Source organism: Mercenaria mercenaria, chromosome 8 (assembly GCF_021730395.1).
Source record: "Mercenaria mercenaria strain notata chromosome 8, MADL_Memer_1, whole genome shotgun sequence".
Taxonomy (NCBI): Eukaryota; Metazoa; Mollusca; class Bivalvia; order Venerida; family Veneridae; genus Mercenaria; species Mercenaria mercenaria.
The window spans coordinates 78,551,751-78,571,275 of record NC_069368.1 but is presented as its reverse complement, the minus strand read 5'-3'; the positions used below and the strand labels follow the sequence as shown (position 1 = coordinate 78,571,275).

The 19,525-nt window shown below is 34.8% G+C and overlaps 1 protein-coding gene across 1 annotated transcript; it reads right to left on the bottom strand.

Moving 5' to 3' along the window:
* Nucleotides 1-5,265: 5,265 nt before the first annotated feature.
* On the bottom strand, nucleotides 5,266-19,415 carry LOC128559112 (uncharacterized). Its single transcript, XM_053550241.1, has 8 exons — nucleotides 19,101-19,415; nucleotides 18,583-18,720; nucleotides 18,217-18,299; nucleotides 15,512-15,582; nucleotides 15,237-15,262; nucleotides 12,133-12,268; nucleotides 9,451-9,524; nucleotides 5,266-8,913 (listed from the first exon to the last, which is right to left on the bottom strand). The coding sequence occupies exons 1-8, from the start codon at nucleotides 19,291-19,293 to the stop codon at nucleotides 8,894-8,896; spliced, it is 741 nt and encodes a 246-aa protein (XP_053406216.1). The 5' UTR covers nucleotides 19,294-19,415; the 3' UTR covers nucleotides 5,266-8,893.
* Between the last annotated feature and the right edge of the window lie 110 nt (nucleotides 19,416-19,525).

Sequence of the window (19,525 nt, the reverse complement as noted above, 5' to 3'; positions counted from 1 at the left end):
GGCTTTTAAGCCTAAATGAGTTGCAATAAAATTGTCTTGTCTTGTCTTGTCTGCATGTGTGGTAACAATCCCCATAACTCTGATTTGTATTTTTGACAAAATTATGCCCCTTTTACACTTAAATGTTTTTAACAAACTTCATTTTGCGGACATAACTTTGGTACTATATAAAATAATGACTTGAAACTCAAAATATATCTTTACCATCATCATCTGCATTTGTTGTAACAACCCTAATAACTCTAATTTGCGTATTTGATGGAATTATGCCACTTGGTGTATCTTCCTTTTATAGTAGAGGTCTCTTATTCAGACATATATTAATTTCACTGTCAAATCCCCGAATAGTGGAGCGCGCTGTCTTACGGACAGCTCTTGTTAAATGTTTACATATATGCTGGCTTTAATGCCATACAGAACAAACCTGTCTGTTTTTTCTGGAATTGATATATCTTTTTTCATATATTATCTTTGTATAAATAAATGGTCATATTTTCTTTGTATCTCTTAATTGGAATCATTTTGTCCAGACAAACAATCCATATAGAGAGTCTAGACTTACGGAATACAATGTTGTGAATTCGATCCCCAGGTGAAGCATGTGGTCTTCTTGACAGTTTTATAAAAAACATTGTATCTGAGGTAATTTTGTCCTCTACTTCTGATTAGTGTTAAGAAGTTGGTTGTTGCTTGTCGTATTAATAATGCCATACCTTTGGGAAAAAAATGGTGCTAAGCGTAAACTTCATGTTAAACTTTTTATTAATTTTAGAGATTTTATTCAACAAAATCAAAGTGTTTTTTCGCCTTGGTTAAATTGAGCAAGGTAGCGGGATTTTGTCCTATATTCCGCAGTAGCTGTCTCAATTTAGAAAAAAATAATAATATGAAGACAGAAAGATAATTCTAAAATTGTTCATAAAAGAGTTATAATTCTAAAGGTGCTTATAACTTCCTCATATATACTGCATTGCACCAGCATAACTAAACACCATAACAATTATAAGACTTTTGATTTCATGTTAAAACAAAGCTTTCGAAGAACAGCAACGCTTGACTTCAACAGCCTTCTCAATTGAATGAATATAAGTTGAACTAGAAATGTGTCCATGGGACACAGATGCCATGGACACAGATGCCCCTACTACATGACAAAGGACACACATTTTTTCCTAGGTCAGGGGCCATAACTCCTACAATACTGAATGAATCTGGACGTGAAACCCCAGGTGCACATCTGCACATGCTGACCAACATTCCTGTAAACTTTGGTGACTCTAGGTCAAATACTTTTGGAGCTACGCGCTACACAACATTAAAATGACAAATTTTTAACTAAGTCAGGGGCCATAACTCCTACATGACTGAATGGATCCGGACGCGAAACCCCAGGTGCACAACTGCACATGCTGACCAACATTCCTGTAAACGTTGGTGACTCTAGGTCAAATACTTTTGGAGCTAGGTGCGACACAACATCAAAATGAACACCGAAAAATACTTTTCATTTCTTATATCTACATTATACTTCCTTTCCATTTGTAAACAAGATTATATTATAAATTGCAAACATTTTATTGCATTTAATATTAAAATCAGCTTCCCGGCCATTCTGTTCACCAGACGGAACAACTGCGACGTCATCTAAGGAACGTTCTCCCTGACTATACGCGGACGTTGTCAAAACAGTGACCTGTTATCACTAAGCAGCGTTGACGTAACTTTCGCGCCTTTCAGTTTGCTGTTAATACGACATGAACGTCAAAATTTTCAATGGAAAAGAATAGAGCGAATGTAAATATTGAGCCATACCCCACCGATTTTATTTTTCGCTAGGTAATCCAAAGTCGTTCCATTGTTTTTACATAATTTCATCTTCTAGCAGCACTGAATTAAATTTCCTCGTTCCGTGTCTTCGTTCTATTTGTTTGAGATTAATTGAAATTGTGACTATTGTCAGGATACGAGTTATATGACCCAGGGAAGTGCCTACGCCTTTAGTATTTTGAACAATGGTTTGGGTCCAATCGCTAAGGTGATTATGTCTTAGACCAGCTGACAAACGATGTAGATGTTAAAACGTAGAGCTGGCGAGACCAAATATCTCGTATATAAAATTTTCCTCTGGCTACCTTGCCTAAATGATTTGTGTACCAATGATTCGTAAATGATTTCAATTATGAGCTAGACAATTTCAGTGATCAGGCAAAAATCACTCAATGTTTCAACTATCAACCTTCAACTAATGAAATCAGCTCAAACTCCTATAGGCTGGAGATACTATACTTGACTGGTCTTTTTGTCAAAGTTCCCGTCAGACAATGTCTTTGAATCAACAACATACGAGTCCTATTGCATAGATGCTAAGCCTATGTACTCTTAATTAAAACCGCAACTCTATATTTTTTTGTGTGCCCTGACTCCTTGATGCTCAGCGCCTATATACTATCACATGTAGCATTCAGGTATAACCCCGATGCCTTGGCTGTACTTCGCCAATAACGCTGAGCCGTCTATAAGCTGGAACTCTCCTACTATCGCAGTAGATTACCAAACTCTAGGTCTCAGTCTCAGCTTTCCGATGCTCAGCCAATATTTGCTAACGTCTATAGCATTCAACTACCCTTAAGGTAAAATTCCTACGCGCTGGCCCTATAGCTCAAAACCTTGTTGAAATTCTGTAATTCTTCTTTATTTATTCATTTATTTATTTGGGTTTTACCGCGCACCAACACAATATAGGTTATATGGCGCCAAACAGAACTACAAATTTTGGTTTCACATCTCAGCAATTCTTCTTTAGTCTATGAACTTCGAGCGTCTTCTTTTTAATAATTTATCCGCCCTGACAGGGTAGTTGCAATAACTTCCTTATCAAGGTACTGGGATAAATTATAAGTTGAATCCTCGATGTGTCTTCTTCGATCGCTGGATACTGAATGATCTCTGTCATCCATCTACCTATTTATACCGAAACTGAAACTGAATTTTGATTAAACGCCTATTTTTATACAATGATATATTCAATGGCGTTGTACATATTAATGGATCGCGATAATTTCATTTTAACGGTACTCGGTAAAATCCAAAAACAGGTAAAGCAGGTGTGTTATCCGATAAGTCGTATTAATTTGTATATTGTAGTATTCTTAACTCTAAATACGATCCTTTATTCCAAAACAGACTTGTAGTCTAGTGGATAGTGTGTCGGACAACTATTCTTTTTATGTTTGTATGGTGTAGGTTCGAGCCCTTCTTTTTTAAAAATGATTTTTACTTATTCTATTTTGCAGCTTTTTGTTTATATCGTCTTTTGTATTCTTTCTTTCATTCTTTTTATTTATGTATTTGTTTAAATATTATTGCAATGTATATAGATTCAATGTCTATTCTAATAAGAGATCCTCTGAAAAATTTCAATAAGTACTCAGATAAGTGCACGAGAAAATCAAGATATAAATAGTTTTACTTGAATTCTCCAGGTAAAAACATGCTGGAAAAATAAAAAAAAGCAGCTCGTCCCATATTCGAACCAGCATCGTAAGCTTACAAATCATACGTGTTAACCACTAGTCCACGCTGCAGCTTGCACTGGTTCTGCGATATAAGATATTTGTCATATAATGTGTCCACCTGATTCCCTATTTCATTGTTATGGGTTAATCCGGTATTAGTAAATAAAGGCCACAATTATCACGTTTTGTTAATAATAATAATAGTTACTATAACAATAATAATAATGATTAATAATGACAATAATAATAATAGCAGCCTTTTTGTAAACAGTCATGACCGCACCCCTCCCCTTGAGGTCCTTTTACCCCTATTGCCAATACCAGTGCTTAAAGCAAATGGTAAGCCCAGACGAGCTTCATATAGAGGTTCAAACCCCCCGGTTAATGGTCCCATCATATACTATTTAAGAAAGAAATACTACACACTACCCTACATACAGAGACCTACCAACAAGTGCGTTTATTAAACAAACCATGAAGATATAAATGTTGAAGTGTAAAACCTTTTACAAAAATTTAAGAACTATCACCTGCTGTTTTCGCATGATAAACAGTTACCAAAAATTTAAAACAATGCCGCGAAATTTCTAAAATACAGTGTCTTAAGATTTTGTTTTGAATGTGTCAAGTGATTTACTTTTGCGTAGTTCTAACGGCAGTTCATTCCAAAGTTTTGGACCAATAGTACAGAAACTTCTATCATTGAATGTTTTGCACTTGTTGTACGGAACAATATAACGACATTCAGAATTTTCAGACGATCTCAAACTTTGTCTACAAGGGATATACTCTGTAAGCAATTCTGTTAAGTACAGAGGTGCTCTGCCAGTGTGACAGCTATACATGAAAGAAGGTATCTTGAACTCAATTCTTGCTTTCACCGGCAACCATTGTAAGTGGTACAATGCTTATTTAGAACTGTCAAATTTCCTTCCTCCTGTTAAGGACAAGTTTTGCGCACATGTTTTGAATACGTTGCATCTTACGCACCTCACACTTAGCTACACCATACAGTATGACATTGCAATAATCCAGATGTGAATAACTAGAGACAAAACTTAAATTTCAATGGCTGCTTTTGTTAAGTATTTTCGGATGTTCTTAATTCGTAGGTAATTTGCGATTTACATGATCTTTAAAGTTCAAGGTTTCATGATCTTTAAAGTTTCAAGTTACCTTAGCAGACGTGAGCTTTGATTAGTGCTATTTATAGAACTTGTTTCGAACATAGGATTTTACAACGGGTACTTGTTTTAACAAATAGTTGGTTCACTTTAACTAATGTAAATAATATAATGTGTGATGCTGGGATCCAGCTAACAAGTAATTAGCACAAATCGTCCATAAATGACTCAAATCCTATTATTTACAGCAATTCAACAATAATTATAGCAATGATAGCATGAAAAGGGAGTCAAGCACTATCTGTGATTTTGTGTTACGTTATCAATATATCAGATATACAAATTATTCCGACAACTAGATTTATACCCTAATTAGAAAATATGCAAGGACTTATTATTGCTTTTTCTGTTTGCTTCTACCATTGCCAAAAGAAATTGTAAATATGAGAGTACATGATTATCACACACATAGTAATAGCTGAGCGGTTTTCATAAACCTATTTCTGTTATAGTATCTGTATAATATATATTTCATTCTCAATTTTTTATTTTTATAGATTTTCTCCTTCCCCACCATGGCACATTTTCATGTCAGTTCAGCTACAGTAAAATAACCAAAACAAAAATATTTTTCGATGCAAAGTCATTTATTCAAAAACATCCGAATGTCCTTGAACATGTTCAATGTATACGCCGCTAAAGCTTCGCATATATAACATGAACAAAACTTAAATACTTAAAAATGATTCTGGTATAAACAATATCCAGTTCTGTTCATAATTACAACCATAGCAAATCAAGTATGAAAAGGAATAAAATGACGAAGCAACTTGTTCTTTCTAAAACAACATACCAAGATGAGACAAAAATTATATAAACATCTTTATTGGAATAAGGATATTGAATCGAGTAAAAAAAATGACTACCATTTTTAAAAACACGTCATGTTAGGAATGTATTTCATTCTAAAGTATGATCCCTCTACCACTCAGCACAATGAATTAATGATATTTAATTAAGTTACATGCAATAGATCTGCATAATAATCATTATAGTATTAAAGGGTGTGAGGAAAGTTCGTTCCAATTGGAAAAGTAAATCCGCATTATACAAACAAATAAAAATAAAAGGCCTGACATAAAAGCTGATTTTGGGATCACTAATTAAGATATTTTCAAAAGTTAAAAATTTCTGAAATTAGTAAACATAATACATATAGATTGTATTTTCTCCAGTAAGAAAATCTGAAATTAACCAAATTTCTGTACCAGCAAGAAGAAAACATATCAGCATTTAAATGGCCGAGAAACTTTACATGTCTCATTATCTGTTAAACAAAACAAATAAGTTCTTAAAATGTCGCCGCAACATAAGTGTGTTTTTAAGTTTGCAAGTTACCTACCCCAATAAAATTTTGTGAAAAATATCATTTCCTCCATAGATATTTGAATAAGTGTTATTTTGCACCGAATGGCGTACATTCATATTATCTCGTTAAACAATAAAACCTAAAACATGATGATAGGTAGTTTTTTTTTGCAGTAAATAGTACGGACCTTCCTTAATGTCTTCTACTTCTCAGTAAAATAATATACTAGTAGCTGTTTGCTTAACTGGAACGAACATTCTTTACACCCTTTATTTATTCTGAAACTTAACAGAAATAGTGCTGTTCATTCATTTAGTATAATACGTCTTTTCCTGTTTCAGATGTCACAATTCAGTGTCAATGCTTGTTTATGATATACATGTTTACATTGTTTTGCTGCCGTCGATGTTAGAAAATGCGTACATGACATGTGTGGTTGACACAATATTGTCATAACTCAAAATATGACATATTAAATGGTGAAGGTATGAAAGCACTGCCTTCCACCCTCAATAACGAAAAATAATCATAGCAGCATGTGATCAAAAGTTACAAATATAAACGAATTAAGAGTTGTAAATTTACTCAACATTGTGGTAATAAACTTACTGGGATACAAATACACGAGAAAGGAGTTTATAAAGGGATGTTTCCATGTCATATTCTTGGTTCCTGCTATAGCAAACCATACTGTCAATTCAATTTGAATATGATATTTGACCAAACTGTTAGTTTGGACAAGTTATGCTTAAATAAGAAAACTGTTAAGGTATAATACATATAGAGTTACGACGAAAAGAAAAGATACTAGAATAAAAATTATGCTTATAAACAATAAAGTAAACAGTGCTCCAATCAGGCATTTATATAGGCAGGATGGCAGCTAGTACCTGCAAAGCGGCAGGATAGGGGGTGGTGTGGGAGAAGATATTCCCCTTTTACAGGTAGGGGGGGGGGGAGATGGGGATTCATCCTTAAGAAAACTTTGAAACTTTCGACGATGAAGACGGACTCGGAGGCTGCGGTGCATGTTCTGACTGATAATATTGTTCGTCATAAAACATCAGAAGTTGTCAGACTGTAACCAGCATAATAAGACAGATTTTAAAAGTAGATGGTCCTTCCGGTCATTAGTTAGGGTTTGCCCCTGGTCAGAATTGGGGGTGGGGAGGTACATAAGGAATTTTGAATATTTAATTATATTGGTTTAAGACTTTACTTGTAGACATCCCACTGAATTACAAATTTAATTGTTCTCTAGTAAAACTGAGAGAACATTTTATTAAGTTGCTAAGATCTAGACCTAAATAATAATTCTTCACAGATCTTGTACAAATAGTCCAACACTTCGTTTGTTACATTTAAACATTTTACACTTGATGAGTATTTTTTCAAGATTTTTGCACAGCTACAATTAAATTGTACAAACACTTCATTTGGTAAACATTTGATAAGTTTTTTCAGGATTTTTGCACAGTTCCAATTAAAGTGTCCAAAGGAAAAAAAATAGGTCGCGAAAGTACGTGACATTTGATTTTAATGGCGTATGGACTTTCTGTTAACAAGTTGTTGGTACTTTTTTCAATAAATGTTAATGCATGTGTGTACTTTGAAAGGATTTAACTCACAAAAACGTACAGTATACCAGTAGAATCATTTATTTAATTGTTCCCGAGGTGCAAACAGCCATGTCGGACATTTGTTTCATTTCTAAAGAGAAGAACTAATTATGCAAAACATTTCTTTCGGTGATCAAAATATGCGCAGATATGGTCGTGTCTTATAACTCTAGCGTGCGCGTATGTCAAGATTATTAGCGATATAACGCTTTTAACCAAGAAGTTTTTTTATTGGTCAGTTGGTGGAGTTATAATGTCGTTTGGTCAAGTCGAAGCTTTCCACTCAATTCAGTGTAAATGTTACGTAGCCGGACTTAATTAATAAATTTGTGGCAAGTCAAAAGGAAGCAAAAGGGTCGATAAGCTGTTAATTATATACAATACAAAGACAAAAAGGCAGGCTGGCTGAAGGGGCAAACAGTGTGAAAAGGAATAATGAACTACTAGATATTATTTCTGGATCTAGATGGGGTGCTATTTAATTTAAAGGTGATATATACAAATGATACCCAAATCAAATTTGAGACACTGTATGAGACACTTCATGTGTACAAAGTATCAACATTTTGTGCATTTTGAAGATACAGAAATTATTAAGCATGAAAGCACAGCAAGAGTAGTTCTTTTCGAGAGCTGAACAAATCTTATTATTAACAGTGCCTTATCCTTCAATGTGATGTCAATGAATATGTTATAAACTGATTACATATCAACAGAGGTGAAACTCATTTGCATTATATTAACATGTCCACCAATCTGATTAAAAGCATCTCATCAGTAACGTTACGCGGAGGTACGAGAAGACTTTGAGATTTTAATCAGATTGCATTCCACACAACTACAACATTTTGCGTCCAGCTCTACTGACTCATTTCAATTAATTGTTTCGATTTAAAGTTAGTAACTGTCTGAAAGATTTAATGTTACTTCTGTGCTGTAACACACAATGTTCTCCACCGTATCTACACTGCATAAGAAGGCTGTTTTGCTTTGCCTCAGGACTACGGCTTAACCCTTAGCCTGCTAAATTTCCTAAATGGACTGGTCCATCATTAAATTTGGGCAATACCATTTATTATTTGAAGGGGTGTTCACTGAAAATCTGCACTGGTCGCAAAGGCTGAAATATTTGCCGCCAGCAGGCTAAAGGTTAATAGGTAAAGCTACTCATTCAAAGGAAGTTACGAAGAAATATTAGCTTGATGTTCCATATTTGTTATTCACTATTCACATCCCTGTTGGTGCCATTATATCAACTGATCATTGCTATTCCTCTATGGACGATTCTGCAAAGAAGCAATCAAAATTTTAAACTCATGTTAAACTTAATGTTTTTATTCTGAAACCTATCTTCGTTCAACGGTTATTGCCAACCAATCTACTTATGGCAGGTCTGGAATCACTCTTTCGTGTAAACAAAACATTTTTCGGTCTAAGCTGAGTTTGAGTATCAACAGTACTAAAATGTCAAGGCTAAACTGCAATTGAGACTGACAATCAATACTAAATAGCCACTTGAAAATAGTTATTAACTGACATTTTAGTTTTAAACATGCTATTTAGATATAAATGACAAATAAAGTTTTATTATCAAACACAGCTGAGACTGAAAATGTTTTGTGAACATGGTTCCAGAACCCATTCGTAGTAACATCTCATTTCGTTTTAAGCAACTACGTCTGTGCCATTAGTTTGTATTTACTATCAAAATTGAAAGAATACGATTATACTGGGCTGATGATCAGACTATATTCGTTTTGAAATTCACATTGAAACACACAAATGGATGCATATATATTTACATCATACTTGTTTATTCTTACCTCGCCTTTCAATGTTATAAGTTAGCTGTGTGTTTGGATCTCTTGCCTGTAAATGCTGAATTGAAACTCGCAATCTGAAAGATAAAAAGCTTAATTGATCAGAAAAAGCCTGAACATATGTAAGCGGAATCTTGCGGAAATGGAGATTTTGCCTTATAACACGGCAAAATATTCTCGTACAGCAACATATGTATGAGTAATTATAAGAAGTAGTGGGAAGAGGCACGAAAACTGACTTCATGCCAAATGAGGTAAAACTGTTGACAAATTCTGTTATCCATATTATCTGCCTAAGACCGTAACAGTTACAGTCATTTTAAAAAAGATGTTGTTTTCCCCATAACAACAATAATTTACGTTTACTATCTTATCTGGTCATATCTGAAAATGTTCTTGTATAATTTGTTTAGTAAAAGTTTATGTCATAGGCGACAACTAAAAGGATACATTGAATTCTTTCAACATGAACATGTAGTGTTTTCGTTTTGACTCTGACAATGAATTATAACCCCATACTGCAACAATTTAATTACTAAAATTTAACGCTTATATTTAGCATATTTTCTTTCCATTTATCGTAAAAGCACACCATTCGCCATATTTTCCCGACCACTGTAGGATAACCAATAAATATGACTGAAATATCAAGTACTTGTAATTAACTAGAACTATCAGTAAAGTTGATTAATACCCCCAGACGTCGCTTTGATACAAGTTAAAGGGAATTCCGATAGTTTTTTATGCGCATCTTTCTGCGCAGCCGACACTTTCTATGGAAAACTGAACTGAAGTCAACATTTGTTGAAACATGTTACAGACAGTCTTAAATATGAGGAATCTTGAATGAAATAACATTTTTGATAAGTTTTATCAGTAATCAAATGTTGATACTGGTTTATGTTGTATTGACAAGTATCATGCCTGACAGGTATCTTGATATTTTTGTGGTTGTGTTTCCAAATCGCATTTTGGTACAAAGACAGTGTTGTTCATATAATGTAAGATAATTGACTTAGTACTGATAAGACAATATCACCTTTCAGATTATTTAGAATTCAATTATAGAAAGAATTGAGAATTTTTAAAACTATTTTTTTAACTTCTAGCAGACATACATGTAATTTGGCCAGGTTCGCGCCATTTTCCATCCGAACAGGTGTTGTATTCTAGCGGTCTTAACATAAAATTTAGCCTGGTGACCCATACATTTTTAGCCATTTTTATGCTCACAATACAATTATCTATACACAAGAAAAATAGAAAAAAATTCTATGAAAGAATTTTTTCAAAATTTAAAAAATATTCTTCTCTATGCGTATTTTTCACTGAAAACTGTTCACAAAAGTAAATATGAAACATTTTTTTTTTCATTTGTACCCATTATTGTAAGGATAGAGTATTACAAATATGACTATGATATCAAATAAGTATATGATAAAATCTGTAAAAAGAAAAAAACTTTATTGTGCTGTCTTGATGTATATTTTGGTTGGTATTTATAAAAAAGCAGAAAATTATGAAAATATTGAAAAATCGCTAGCAGTTTCAGCAACAGTGGGTGTGTTCAAAACAATTTTTCACAAAAACAAGCCTGGTGACCTATTGTTTTTATTTGTTCATTGTTTTCAGCACAAATTTTCCTATCATATATGTGAATTAAAAAAAATTCTATGAAAGAAAAAAAACTATAGGAAATCTCTTTAAGTAAACTGTTTTGACTATGACCTATAGCGTTCATGTGTGACCTTGACATGGAACTAAATGGCCTGGGCTGTTCGCTCTGCATGTCGTCTTATTGGGGTTATCAAACTGGTATTAGTTGTATGATTTTTTCCCAGTGGTTAGGAAGGCAAAAAGGGACACAGTTTTGATCCGTTTGATCGTTTACCTCTAAATGTGACTCTGTGACGTTGTACCTAGTCTGGGTAGTGCACCTTGCTTGTCGACTTAATGAGGTTATGAACTGATACTAGCTTTACGAAATTCATTTCAACGATGTAGAAATTACGGAGTGGACACAAATTTGAGTTATTTTATCTTTGACCTCTAAGTGTTACCTTGACCTAGGATGTAGTGACCTGGGTTGTGCACTCTGCATGTCGTGTTGGTAAGGTTAACATCTGATACTGGTTGGGTGCATCTCGTTCAAATGGTTTAGAATATTTGGAAAGACAAACATTATGTGATCTAATTTTTGACCTTCAAGTCTTACCTCGACCTTGGACACAGAGACCTGGGTCTTTCGCTCGGCATGCCATCTTGAAGAGGTAAACATTTTATTCTTTTGTTCAGACAATATTCTTAGCGGTTTAGAACATAACTGAGTGGGCACAGAGTCAAGCTATCTGACATCTGACCTCCAGATGTGACCATGACCTTGGACAAAGTAACCTGGGATGTGAACTCTGCATGTCGTCTTGGTGAGGCAGTTTTATGAAAATCTTCAAAAAAAGTTTAGATAAATGGAGCGGACACAGTTTATTTATTTGACCTTTGACCTCCAAATGTGACCTTGACCTTGGACCTAGTGACTTAGGATTTGAGCTCAGGATGTCGTGTTGATGAGGTAAATAACTGATGCAAGTTTATTAAAATAAACGGCCAAACGGACTGATATGCGTGACTCAAATACAGCCCCCATATATATCTACTTTAGGTATAATGAAATCGTTAAGTACTTACGACTTTTCATCCATTTTCACAAGGAATGTCCCGGCATGATTTGTTTTGTGCATGTTTTCAATACTCTCATTGACCTCTGTTGGAAAAGGTCTCCACTGACCTTCCTCTTCCTCAATATACCAAGCAAAATTTGTCTCTGTATTAAAAAGCAAAACGACTGATTCTAAAAAGCATTTAAACAAACTGAGGTAACTACATTTTTACAAATACGACAAATGCTTAGAGAATCAAGACGGTATAAGAATTGCATAAGACTATACATGTATCCGAGAAGGTTTGGCAAAGAATGACCACACTGCATGACGTAGGGACAGAGAAATCTGTGACCAGTAAATTATTGGCACACTGGCAATGGATCTTTATAACTGAATCCTAAGTCCAACCTTTCAGCTCTGGTAAGGGACATGTCGTCTTATTATAGTGAAATGTTAATGCAACGTTTATTTGAATATCTCCCCATGTCTAAAGAAATTATAGACCGTACAAGAAATAAGACTTTAAAGGTTTATATCTTAGTACGCCTAGATGATTCAGCATAACACATTGTCTTTTTATAGTAAATGTTTGTGTGCCGTTATTGAATATCCAAGGATGCATGAGAAATAACAGCCCAAACAAGAATAATGATGTTAAATCTTTGACCTAAAAGTGCGACACTGACATATCAGCCAGGAGCCTTTGTATTTAACGCAAAACATTGTCCTATTATGGTATCGTGACTTAAGTGTTAAAATTGTTCGAACATTCATCTTTGATAATTATTTTGTGACCTCTCTGTTTTGCTTTGACATTTGAGCTAGTAATACACTGCACAGAAAGTTTTGTTGTGACTGTGTTTTGCTAAAATAGTTTGATATCCAATCATGCAAACCGGTGACTGTTTTACACACACATAAAATAAACGCAACACAACAGGAGTAACACTGTATTATGTTCTTCCTCCATTATCATGACGGAGGCATAAACAGTAAAGAAACCCCAAAATAAGTATTTAAAAGAACATCAGTCAATTTTAAATTACAGCTTGAATCGACGGGAAAATAACTTGCCGAGAAATTGGGGCTAAATGGTAACAAATAAATCGCAAAACGTATCAAAAATCAAAATATCACTTAAATGCAATGAACAATCTACTATTCAAAAAAATAGGCCGAAGTAGAGTCAAAGTTTTTCAAGGTTAATTTTATTCTACTCTCAGTTTGTAAATTGATAAAAAACATAATAAAAATACATTCATATAACTAATACATTATGTACAATCACGCACTCAAATGAGGGCAACAATAAGAACTACTTTATCAAAATAAGACTACAGATATGTGTTTTACAGAATACAGTTTACTAGTTATATTAAACACTTTTGATGCTGCAGTCTTTTTTGGCCTTAATTACAAGTCATATTAGTAGAAAAGTTAAAAATAGGTGTTGATATTCACGGTGACATAATGTTATGAAGAGTAAGACGAGGAAGCGACAATGATCACGAATTGTATTGAAACTAATTATAGGCAACAAGAGGATCCTGATGGCCCTAAATCGCCCACCTGGCACTGGCCTTGTATAGATGACATGATTCATTGCATCATGAATGAGAACAATGGTGTAATAGCATAAAATATGCCACATATGTCCCATTCCTGACATATAAGCAGTGTAATCCTACCATAAGCGTAACAGTAATGCAGGAAAATATCTAAAAGTTGACAAAATCTAATTTTAAAGGACTGGTGAAGAATTATAAACCTGTAATGTGTATAAACTATAGGAAATTTGACCTCCCCCTTTACATGAACTGGTAAGAATTGTTAGCAGAAGATTTTATTATGCTTCTCATATGTGATTCTAAGCAAAGAGGAAAAACGAGCTGCGTTCACACAGGGGCAAATTAAGCTGCAAGAGGTTCATGAACAAAACTCATTTTAAAATTTTCTATGGCGACCCCTGATTGCAACCGATCTCATCAATATTACTTGACAAAAAGAGACTTTGCAAAAACGCTACAGGCAACGTTTAGTGAAGTAGTTAATAAAAAGGTGCATCTATAATTCTATGAAAACTGAACAAAGTTACAAGACATCCATACAGGGATGCTGTGGACAAAGTTTGGTGAAGAACCATGTGAAACAATTTGAGAGAGGACCCACATACCAAGTGTGGTGATGATGCTTCAAGTTGTTCATGAGAAGAAGTTGTTTAAACAGTTTTCTATTTTTAGCTCTTGCGGTCCCCGAAAAGAGATCAAACCATTTAAAAAAATTAAAAGGCGATATTAAAATGATTATACAGACCAAGTGTAGTGATGATCCATCAAGTGGTACATAAGAAAATGCCGCTTAAAGAGTTTTATTCTACACTTGCTATAATGACCTCTCAAACGGCACCAAGGAAAACCTTTTGAACAAACATGAGCGAACGGCATGCAATGAAGCCTATGACAAGGTTTGTTGAAAATTCATCATGTGGTGCATTTAAAAAAGTTAGGTGGAAGCAGAGGTCATGCAATACTAGACGGCATACGATGGACACAAGACCATCACAATAATTTTCCTGACCTAAAAATATGTAACATTTCTTCTGACACAGCAATAGCGTAATACTTAAAGGCAATGACCTCCATATTTTGGCTAAAAATAATCTTTCTTTATAGTTAAAGTTTGGTCATGTTATGAACATTAGAACATGATTTTTTGTTTCTAAACTATCTTTAAAAAATGCCAAATCAAGAAAAAAACATGCCCGAGTCGGGAATAAAACCCGGTCCACCTCGACAATAAATACTTTCCCGCGTTCTTTACCAAAACACCTGTTACAAACGCTTTTCAATTTTGAATGGAATAATTAGTAAAAACAACCAATTCTCATGTGTTTCCATAGCATATATTCTGTCAGTAACTAAGTTTCAAAGCTTTAGCAATCAATTCCTGATATTAAAAAATATCTTTCGTTTTGTTGTCGTAAGATCTAGAGGTCAGTGCCTTTAAACTGATTTCTAATATAGAACAACAATATTCCTTTGAGGTAAATACTTAATATAACAACCAATGTACATTCAATACATAGTACAAAATGTAGTTTAAGCATAGCGTACTATACAAGAAACTCACCTTCGGTTGTGTTTCTGCGCGTTTTGCTGAAAAGAAAGAAACAATTGTTCAAGCTATTTCATATACCACAGTGTGGGTAACGCTTTAAGCAGATAGCAGTAGGAGTCGGAGCATCCCGTAGCAGTAACATTCTAAAAGCCAAAACTGCAGGCCTGGTTTACAAAAGACATGTTTTCTTCTTTCTAACAAACGGTATAATCATAACAAAATTGCTTATTCAGTCTGCAATCAATTCAAACATTTGGGTATTTGATCTGAAGAAAAAGTTTACATACCAAAGTGCCAGGTCAAACTTTTTATTATAACCATATCGGTAATTTCCTTGCCCGCCATGAGGCCAAATAACCTGAAACAAATCAAAATATAAACTTAGGACGTGTATGTTCACATAGTAAATTACATCACTGATTTCAGATTCATATCTTTTACATATTTCTTTCAGCCGCACATATTTGATGTATTAACTAGAAAATGCTTTTGTAAAAAAGCGCATGCCTCCCCCAATGCAAAGTCCTATAGGCAAGAAGTCAATATGGGTCAGGAGCGAAAGTCAAAGAGACACTGATGGTTGGCTGCAATAGGGATCATCTACTTGGCATGTCCAGTCATCCCGCTAAATTTCAACACTCTTGGCCTAGTGGTTCTCAAGTCACTGTTCAGGCTCCTGTGACCTTGACCTTTGATCAAGTGACCTCAAAATAAATAGGGGTCATCTACTCTGCATGTCCAATCATCCTATTAAGTTTCAACATTGTAGGTCAAGTGTTTCTCAAGTTATTTCCAAAAACTGATTTTACATGAACAGGCCACGGTGACCTTGACCTTTAATAGACTGACCCCAAAATCAATAGGGGTCATCTACTCTGCATGTTCAATCATCCTATGAAGTTTCAACATTCTGGGTCAAGTGGTTCTCAAGTTATTGATCGGAACTGGTTATCAATGTTTAGGCCTCTGTGACCTTGACCTTTAACGGAGTGACCCCAAAAACAATAGGGGTCATTTACTCTGCATGAACAATGATCCTATGAAGTTTCAACATTCTGGGTAGAGAGGTTCTCAAGTTATTGATTGGAAATGGTTTTCCATGTTCCGACCCCTGTGGCCTTGACCTTTAACAGAGTGACCCTAAAATCGTTAGGGGTCATCTACTCTGCATGACCAATCATTCTATGAAGTTTCATCATTCTGGGTCAAGTGGTTCTCAAGTAACTGACCGGAAATGGTTTTCAATGTTCAGGCCCCTGTGACCTTGACCTTTCACAGAGTGACCCCAAAATCGTTAGGGATCATCTTCTCTGCATGACCAATCATCCTATTAAGTTTCAACATTCTGGGTCAAGTGGTTCTCAAGTTACTGACCGGAAATGGTTTTCAATGTTCAGGCCCCTGTGACCTTGACCTTTAACGGAGTGACCCCAAAATCGATAGTGGTCATCTACTTTGCATGTACAATCATCCTATGAAGTTTCAACATTCTGGGTCAAGTGATTCTCTAGTTATTGATCGGAAATAGTTTTCAATGTTCAGGCCCCTGTGACCTTGACCTTTGACAGAGTGACCCCAAAATCGATAGGGGTCATCTACTCTTCATGATCAATCATCCTATGAAGTTTCAACATTCTGGGTCAAGTGGTTCTCTAGTTATTGATCGGAAATGGTTTTCAATGTTCAGGCCCCTGTGACCTTGACCTTTGACAGAGTGACCCCAAAATCAATAGGGGTCATCTACTTTTCATGACCAATCATCCTATGAAGTTTCAACATTCTGGGTGAAGTGGTTCTCTAGTTATTGATTGGAAATGGTTTTCAATGTTCAGGCCCCTGTGACCTTGACCTTTGACGGAGTGACCCCAAAATCAATAAGGGTCGTCTACTCCAGCAGCCCTACAACCCTATGAAGTTTGAAGGTTCTAGGTCAAATGGTTCTCCAGTTATTGCTCGGAAATGAAGTGTGACGTACGGACGGAAGGACGGACGGACAGGGCAAAAACTATATGTCTCCTGGGGGGAGACATAATAAGTACTCCCTGAAACAATCTGATTGAAATTATAATCTGAACTGTTAGTCATAATATTTTGATGACAGTCAATAGAGGATCATGTCGAGACGACCTTTCCTCAAGCCAATCAGAACCTTACTTTCAAGGTTATATCTATTAAAATCTGTATTTAGTTGGGATCACAGGAAAACATTGTCCAAAATTGAAAGAACATAACATACAGTCTCCAGAAAATGTATACACATTCACGTCAACTGTATATAGATATGCACACAGAAAGAGTATGAATGGTGTAATAAAAACACAGATGTAACATATAGACACAAACTACATCTTAAAGAAATAAGGTTATGAAACCCAACAGTATCTTCAAGAGCTGTAAATGCTTTGATTTTGACTATTTGATAAATGAAGTTATTGTAGTACGGTCATGTACTTCAGTCAGACTGTCTATGGAATTGACCAGTACAGTTTTTCTTTGAATTTCAATATCAATAGAATGATTTGATGTTAAGAAAAGCTGTAAAAGTTAAACCTAATGAACATAAATGTAAATATTTTGCAAAATCCTGTCATTTACCACAAGTCAATGGTTGGAAAGGACATTTATAACAATAGAAGATGCAAAAATAATTAATGCAACTGCCTTGACTTTGTTAACACTGAAGACATTCCATGATTACAATCACTCTAGCTCTGTTAACTTGTAAGAAGTCAGTCTGTAGACGATGACCACAGAAATTGGACAAAAGCTCTTGTACATGTATTTGAAATGTTTAAATTTGATTTGAATTATCAAAACTACACCGTTCAACTACCATCATACCAAACATACTGTCTTCAACAAAAGATTTGTGTCCATTCTGTTGCGTCTACATTTTATAACGTTTTATATCTGTTTAACCATAAGGCAAAGGGTGGTTCTTTCTAAAAAAAAGTTTTCATTTTGGATCAAAATGGTGATGGACATCACTTACATGTACAACAGGTCCGTCTACTTTCAATACAACACCAACACTGCCTTCGCCTCCATCTTGATCTTTCCAGCGCCAGTCCCGCCCTGTTATTAAAAAACGCAAAAAAGGTATGATTAAGATTTGGTACTATCTATATTTTGTAATGTTTTCTTTCCAAATCATCTTAGTTTACCTTACCATTTTTAATATATATCTGAATATTTCAAGTGATAATATTATCGTTTGTACTGCAAACGGAGATGAATCCGCTTCCTTTAGCTCACGTAAATAAACCAAATGCTTCCTTGATTGATAATTTTTTTTAAAATATGCAAGGAAAACATATTCTTGGCCTCTGATACTATATGCGTGAAGAATGTACTTTACCTCTGGCAACCAGGGATCCAATATGCAAGTGACTACAGTCAACAGCTTGGTCCTTAGATACTTGAAAATCGTAGTTTCCATTTACACCAAACTTACATTTCTCCATGGTACCATCAGACCACAAAACTTTCATAAAACCTGAATAAACCATGTTTTGTATAATTAGTTCAACTTTTTAACATGGTATTTCATTTACAGTAATAATCTCTGTACAAAGGGAGGAATGTTGTTCTTGAAAACTTAATGTGCGATAAAATTGTTCAAGTCGGTAAAAATAATTGCATTTGAAGAGACGATTTCCTTGTTCGCGATAATGAACAAAGATGCTTCTGTCTTATTTTAATATCACGTGATCGGTCAGTCAGAAATATAAAGCAGACGTCTATATATCAAAGTACAAAAAGTATCGTTGTGAAAAAAAGATCAAAATCTGCAGTTATCTTAAATTTACTTTACGGAAACAGATTTACGGAGACGGATTTGTTTTTGACATCATACAATGGCGCTTTATGACTTACCCTTTTTTCTAGCCCCGATTATAGTTCCAGTGAAATTTTGTCTCGAGGCAAAGCCGACCCATTCAGGATTTGCTACAACTGCAGTTCCAAAAGACGGGGCTTCGACATCATCTGACATATCTAATGACTGGGGCGGAATTGAATCTGGTTGCTTATCTTGAATTTCACCCTCTAAACTCTTCGGTTTTTCCATTGTTTTATCTTCTTCAGCTGAGGCTTCAACAAATTGTTCAAATGAACGACTGATTGCAACTGACTGATTGGCAGATAAAATCAACGAGATCTTACCCACGAAGCGAATCAAATGCTCTTGTGTTTTAATATTTTCTCTTTCAATAAATTAAACTGTGAAACATTTTTTTTCAGGAAGTTATTACTTATACTTTGACAAAATTCACTTGCGTACATATAATAACAACAAGTGA